Source organism: Glossina fuscipes, unplaced genomic scaffold (genome assembly GCF_014805625.2).
Source record: "Glossina fuscipes isolate IAEA_lab_2018 unplaced genomic scaffold, Yale_Gfus_2 147, whole genome shotgun sequence".
In the NCBI taxonomy this organism is placed as follows: domain Eukaryota; kingdom Metazoa; phylum Arthropoda; class Insecta; order Diptera; family Glossinidae; genus Glossina; species Glossina fuscipes.
The window spans coordinates 376,685-383,800 of NW_023998490.1; the positions used below are offsets into that span (position 1 = coordinate 376,685).

A 7,116-nucleotide genomic window follows, 5' to 3' on the forward strand; every position below is an offset into this window, starting at 1 on the left:
GTGTGGGTATAAACTCTGGCCCTGGGGATTTTGATGTCCCCACTCTCGAGGGAGGTGATGCGGCGTTGTGCCGAGCAGGAAGAGACGCGGATTTATTATTTTTATTTATATTTTTTGGAGATGTAGACAGGTCAGCGTGTGTGGAACCTTCTGGAGGAGATACCCTTCCACCTCAGCATATCCGCAACGAGAAAAACTTCACGGCTTATTTTTACTTGGATGTACTGCTCTTTTTTGTCAGCTGCATTGTACAAACAATTATCTGTTTTGTTCGCGCTTTGTGCAGAGTTTTTTTTCTACCACTTCAGCGTGGTATTTAAAGTAGTCATCAATCAGCAAATAAGCAATTTTTTTTTTGATCCGAGTAAAAAGAAATTGACTCTTCCTAAAATTTGATTTGATCCTTTTTTTTTTAATTATTTATTTTTTTACAGAGAATAAATTCTATCACAAGTGTTGACAATGTTTATTTAATTTACAAATTACACCAAACAATTCTTCTCCCGTGGGGATATACATAAATAAAAAAATAGAAGGTAAACGACGCTTGGCAACAACACGCTGGAGACATCAGATGCGTCTGAGAAAGTAGCAAATTAAACTATTTAGCATTACTACGGTACGATACTTCGCTAGATGAATACGCTTAGCTTAACTTTATGGAATTTCTTTAATTGGCGTATTGAACATTTGTTATTTGGCGGTCAAAAATAAACATATGGTATATTTGTAAATAAGGCAATATGGCTAGCGAGGATTTATTCGAAAAGGATCTCTCCGAAGAAATTATTACGACCTTGGAACAGGAAGCAGAGCCCGCTTTAAATTTAGAAGCAGGAAATTTTGAAGATGAAATTGACATCATCCCTAATGAAGCAGAAGATATTTCGCATGAAGAAACTAAGAAAGAACGTAAGTCTGATCTTTCTATCTATTAACGAAAATACAATACCTTTCAAGTATTTTAACGTTAATCTTCATTAAATCTGAAGTTCTTTTTAAGAAAATTTCCTTCAACTTTCAGCTTATAAATCTTTGAAATCGTCTTCAAATGAAAATAAAATGTTTCAATTACCTTTAACTCGTATACGTAATATAATGAAACTGGATCCAGATTTGAATATAGCTTCACATGAAGCAGTTTTTCTGGTAACCAGGGCTACAGAACTATTTATCGAGTCTTTGGCGCGGGAAGCTTACACTTACACTATGAATTCCAGGAAAAAGACAGTGCAGAAACAAGATGTTGACCTCGCTATAGCGGCCGTCGACAGTCTAATGTTTTTAGACGGTGCAATGGAATTTTGATGCAGTCGCTTCTATATATCAATTAACCTTATGTACGCCTTAAAATTATTAAAGTCTTCTGTGGAAAATGACTTGAGATAATGTTCCTACACAAACCATTTCCCAATATACCTGGTTTGTAGAATAACTTATTGTAAAACTTTGTCCTTTACTTGAAGTGATTAAATATGAAGTAATGTTATCTTTCAAATCTCAATAAACCACCAGACTGCACTAACCGCTTACACTTAAATTGTCTTATCCACCTTAGTGTCAAAAACATAATACTTAAATTAACATTTTGTTCTTCCACTATGAAGTAACTTACAATGTAGGGCCCCTTTTTAACAATTTCTCAATATTTGGTCTTAAATTATAACGGATCTGAATTTTGTAATAAACCATTATTAAATAAAACTCGAAAATTTCTTGTTTCTCAAATATTTTTTAATTTATTAATAGATAAAATTTGATTACATTTAATCTACTACTTACTTTTTGAAGTTATGTCCCTTCTGAACATGGAAAGTTTCAACGACGGGCTCTTAATTAATATGGTTCAAAATTAGTCTTATTAAATTCCAGTTTCGTCCATTAAACAGACTGGCCAGACCTGTGGAAAAGCCAAATCAAAATTGAATTAATTTGAAAAGTGAGAATTGGAATTTGTAGCATTATTTCACGCGACAGAAGCTATTTTAATAAAATTAATCTTAAATTTCAAATTTCTTTATTCGCTTGGAAATGATGTAAGATCAGTATTTGCTTACACGTATCCAGTGTATCAAAATGCATGGCCTTTAATAGACAACGGGTGCATATCAGACTAAAATAAATATTTATTTATTTATTGGCTACCGCTTAACTAAGATCTTATGCTCGCCTGTATTAAAAATTCTATCGCACTTGCTAAAATAAATATGTTTTGCTTTTAATGATTTATTAGTTTGCAATTCGAATTTGTCTGGTTTTTGTGAACACATTCTATTTACATTTCTCTTATTGTTTTATTATAACATTAATAAATTATACTCATTATCCTTTTTCTTTTTATAGAGTTATATTTTTATTCATTTATGGAGTGGTTAATAATTGATAGATATTACTATACTATAATTTTTTTATAATCTAGGTTAGAATTTTAAAAGGTATTGTATTTATAAAATCTGTTGTTTTTATAAAATTTAATTTCATTAATTGATTCATCATTTTAATCTTTATGAATATTTAATAATTTATCGACATACTGTCATTTTGATAAAACGTATCATTTTAGTAATTACATTTCAAAGTTTATTATAAAATTCGGTAAAAATTTATTGTAATTTAATGGCTCATTGCACATTACTTATTGATTTATTTATATTTCTTTAAAATACTGTAGGGTTTAGTAGCATACGGTCTAGGAGCAAAGGAACCACCGTCACGTACACGTTTTGCTTCATTTAAGTAAGACATTACAGAAGAACGTTTAGCAGCCGCTGCAGAAGATGACGCTAATTTGATGATACATAAAAATTTCGTTTATAAATTTATTGAAATTCTATTATATTACATGTTTTATTCGGTTTATTGGAAGTTGTCATCAAAATTAAATCAAAGTTTTCTAATATCTCACCAATCGTCAAAAATTGTCATTACGTATATTTTATCGAAAATATTTATATTTATTGAAACAAATTTGTTTTGTATTAAGCACGGCATCTGCATCAAATCAATTTAGTCGTAAGGGCACTAATCCTTTAAGCATTTCGCCCAAAGCCGAAAACAAGAATTTCAAATAATGTGATTCCTTCGCAATTTCTGGAATTGTGTTGTGACACTAATTTATGGGGCAAGGCACTCTCCTACTCGCCTACAAGAAGGATTCTAATCAATGTGTTTGGATGGATAATGAGATAGTAAAATGACAACCTTCATTTATTGGAATACTAAACAACTAAGAAAGTTATATTCGGCGGGGACTAAATCTCGCATATCCACCACTATGCTTTTCGCATTCTACTCTCCAGCTCCGTTTGTTTGATACCCATATCGCTCGGTATTATTAAGAAAAAATTAATTGCGGGGTCTTCCATATTCCTTTTAAAATTAACCCATTTTTCATTTGAGAAATGTGCAAAATAGTTTTAAACATTCTGTCCTGTTTGCATGGCGATAAATAAGCATAAAATCCCAAAAAAGTGACAACAGTAACATTTAATCACTTGCAAACCTGCTTGGGCGTAGAAGTTTTTTAACATTTTTGCACATAAAAAGTAAAGTATTCCAAAAAGTAAAGGTGGAAGATTTCAGCCTTCTAACTTTAATAATTTCTGACCAATAAATGAAAAACATACAAATTTTTGCTAAGAAAAACGGAGTTGCGTTCAGTTTATGCTGCACCCATTTCATTACCAACCAGCGTGCAAAATCTTCCAATGTTATTGCCAAATTTGATGTCGATATTTTCATTTTTGCAAGCAACAAAAGAACAAACGTCACATAGACGCACAGACATGGCGTAATCAATTCTTAATATCACGCTAACCAAGAACATATATAATATATGGTGTTTTTAAAGCTTCTTTTGGGTATTACGTAAATTACGAAGCGCTGCGCTTAAAAAGAATTATTTTTGCAAAATATTAAAAAAAGCTAACACCAGAGCCATTCCCGTGGAGGCATCTTTAACTTACAGGACTCCGCGGCACGTGGTGTAACTCGTGCATATTTCAACGCAAAAAAAATGTACATGTCTATAGATGAAGGAAAACGGGCCAAAAAATCTGATTTTTGTGTAATTGACTAGTGAGAAATTTGAAAGGCTGACAAAAAAAGGGGAATCTTTGGTTAATAAACTATTTTTAAATGAATGTATCGAAAATCGTATTACTCTTTAAAATCATCTATTTCAAGATACTCTGAAAACTTTGAATGAAAGTTGTTGGAAGTGAGTTATGCTGCGCAACGCTTGAAGCTTGAAGTACGCATACGCTTCTACAGACTAATTATTAATTTTTTTAGAGCCAGAGAAATAAATTCTAAGCCTTATTGAACTTTATGGCTTTGAACCCACGATCATATGTTTGACACACCAAGTTTCTCTTATCTAACGTTTTGCTACACAAACTATATTCATCACTTCATATTTTTCTTGACTATTTAAGCGGTCATTGTATATGGATTCTCATTCAATTTAAGACTACGGGCCTATTTAATTGCTTCCAAACAAATGTTCACTCATTCCACAGAGTTAAATTTCACAGATGATGTCTGCAAAGTAACGCAGCGACTAAGCATTTGAGATAATCCGTCAAGAGATAGAAGCTTTCTTAATGTTTGGTATAATTGAAATTCTCACAATTAATAACAAGTGCTGCACATCTTCCAATACACTTCATCCAAGGTTTGTTTCATAAAGAGTGAATGAAGACAGCACCATAAAAACTAAGAACTTGCTGAAGTTCGGTAGCTATTTGGGCTAAGAGTGTAATTGGAGCTGATCTAAAAAAACCCGTATACATATAAAAGTCGATTCACTTGAACACAATTTAATTCAGAGCGAAAAATACTTCCTTTGACAAGAGCCACAGTTGAGACCTTCATGATATTTGGCCACACGAAAAAATCATACTTGAAAACTTGGCTTTTACTTTTTAGAGAAGATGTCTGACAACCAGTATTATAGCTTGATTTAAGAATACCATTTTTCTTGTTGCAATGCAAACAATTCCTCTTCTCTTTATTTCAATTAAACAGAAAAAAATTGTCATTAAAAATACTTGAAGTATACGTTCCTAGAGAGTGTGTACACTTTTTATAACGAAGTTGGCTATGGTAATTTGAGTTGTTATGTAAGAGCCCGTTTAGATTATTAGGCTTTTTGTTATCTCTTTGCATTAATTTTCAAAAGATTTTGTTTAGCAACTTTTCATATGTCAATTTACAATCTCGCTCGTTTTAAATTAGTTCAAAACCATCCACCTTATAATTTCATCTGACAACTATGAAAACGTAACACGGATTTCTATGCATTCTATGTACAAATCCTAATTACAGACAGATAGATTACAGTGGTTCCGATTTTTATATATTTGTTTGACTTTATGGGGTAACGCAGATTTACTTTGAATATTGTATAGATACTTAATCTCAACCAAATAGGCATCATTTTTACAATTTTTGATTTCGCTTACCTTTACTAAATTCGAAACCATTATAGTCCATCTCGCGTGTTTGCTTGGGTTCGTAATGAATTCCTTTAGCAGTGCTACCATACCATGGAAAGAGTCAATTTTATTAATATTAAAATTTATACTATGTTAAATTGAATTCAAATGATCATGACAAAATAACGCATTTTGTTCTTCTTCTTCGTTTATATATTTTAAAGAAAAAACCTGCCACTAGTTGGGCACATTTGAAACAAATTCTTTCATCATATACTTACTCGTCATACGTTGCGTGTTTAAGCAAACGTAAATATTTGGGAGGTCCTACAGCACCTGATTTTTCAAATACAGATCTGCGTAAAAACCAAAGTCAATCAATAATTAGTCTGCCCTATATATATTTACAGCTAACATACTTATATAGTTCCGGATTACCACCATAACTGTTCTTAGCTAATTCTGGATTCATCTCCATAATTTCCCGCAGTTGTTCATGCGAGACTTCATCATTCTTATCAGGTATCAAATACTTACGTACTTCAGCTAATGCATATGCTATTCGAGCATAACATTCAGCCGGCGGTGCTACAGTACTAATTTCTAAAAATAAATCTTTATTTAGATGAGCATATTTCGGATCCCCCGTACTACGTAATTCCTCTTCTCTGTTGCGATCTCGCATTGAATTGCGACCCTTTATAACAATTTTGCATTGAGTTTCTTCTTGCAGACGGCGTAGGGAGTTACCCTTAGGTCCCAGAATCTTACCGCTAAAATTAAATTTCGGATATTGTTTGATTGGCACAAACACTTTTTGGGTTATTTTCATCGGCTTTTGTTTATAAACGTCGGCATGAAACTCTTTGCCAGGTATCCGGCCAGTAGAATAAACGCGATCGAAAGCTATGTACAAAGAATTCATAGGAAAATTTGAAAACTTGGAAAATATATTAATGTTAACCTTCTTCAATCAACAAAGCGCATAGGGGAAAATCTTCCGATAAACGGGAACGCTCTTTATCCAAATCGGCTAAAAAGTTCTGAGCAACTTCGTTTATTTTCGGTTGATAGCCTTCAGTGAAATTTTTTTCAGGCTCGTCAAATTCTTCATGAGACATTTTTATTATAAAAGTTGTAATATTTCTCAATTAAACACTAATGATACTTTTACTCTTGCCACGTAAATGACGCTGTTAGAATGCAAAATGGCTACCTCCCCATCAAGTTGCCAAAGCGTTCATTAAGTTTCTAGGGGTTTTTATTTACATATAAAACACTGTTTGCATAGGCAGAGTTACCCGGGAAAAATATCTATTAATAAACAGAATATTAAGGGGCTGATACAATCATGATATTCCTTCTTCTTCTTCTATCAGAAAATCAACAACCGAAAATTCCATGAGATGTGTAAAAAAGCTTTAATATGAACCCAGAGTTCTTTGTTTGAGCCTTAGTAAAGTTGGGGTTCGATTTAATATGTAATATTATCTATTTTTTATATTTATTTGATTAAAGTCTATTTATTTTGCGTGTAATATATCCGTCACGCTATATATATATGTTTTTATATGTGCAAATTACTCGTTCGCCAAGTATGATGGAGCACAGCGGCGAGGAATAAATTTCTTTGTGGAAGAAGTAATGTAGTACATGATTATAAAGAGTCATACGAAAG

At 32.4% G+C, this 7,116-nt stretch overlaps 2 protein-coding genes across 2 annotated transcripts; one reads left to right on the plus strand and one right to left on the minus strand.

Moving 5' to 3' along the window:
- The first annotated feature begins 431 nt into the window (after positions 1–431).
- On the plus strand, positions 432–1,621 carry LOC119641176 (DNA polymerase epsilon subunit 4). The gene is made up of 2 exons (XM_038039693.1): positions 432–912; positions 1,025–1,621. Exons 1-2 carry the CDS (start codon positions 744–746, stop codon positions 1,306–1,308), a joined length of 453 nt encoding a protein of 150 aa, XP_037895621.1. The 5' UTR covers positions 432–743; the 3' UTR covers positions 1,309–1,621.
- A 719-nt stretch (positions 1,622–2,340) lies between these two features.
- Positions 2,341–6,647, minus strand: LOC119641232 (KH domain-containing, RNA-binding, signal transduction-associated protein 3-like). Its single transcript, XM_038039793.1, has 5 exons — positions 6,403–6,647; positions 5,858–6,344; positions 5,720–5,794; positions 5,466–5,539; positions 2,341–2,783 (listed from the first exon to the last, which is right to left on the minus strand). The coding sequence occupies exons 1-5, from the start codon at positions 6,557–6,559 to the stop codon at positions 2,644–2,646; spliced, it is 933 nt and encodes a 310-aa protein (XP_037895721.1). The 5' UTR covers positions 6,560–6,647; the 3' UTR covers positions 2,341–2,643.
- Positions 6,648–7,116: the final 469 nt, after the last annotated feature.

Excerpts from the sequence above, each read along its gene's own strand:
- LOC119641232 (XM_038039793.1), bottom strand. The coding sequence starts at position 6,559 with ATGTCTCATGAAGAATTTGACGAGCCTGAAAAAAATTTCACTGAAGGC. Across the intron at positions 6,345-6,402 it reads CGCTTTGTTGATTGAAGAAG|CTTTCGATCGCGTTTATTCT; the intron begins GTTAACATTAAT and ends CTTTGTACATAG. Across the intron at positions 5,795-5,857 it reads GGTAATCCGGAACTATATAA|ATCTGTATTTGAAAAATCAG; the intron begins GTATGTTAGCTG and ends GTTTTTACGCAG.
- LOC119641176 (XM_038039693.1), top strand. The coding sequence starts at position 744 with ATGGCTAGCGAGGATTTATTCGAAAAGGATCTCTCCGAAGAAATTATT. Across the intron at positions 913-1,024 it reads TGAAGAAACTAAGAAAGAAC|CTTATAAATCTTTGAAATCG; the intron begins GTAAGTCTGATC and ends TTCAACTTTCAG.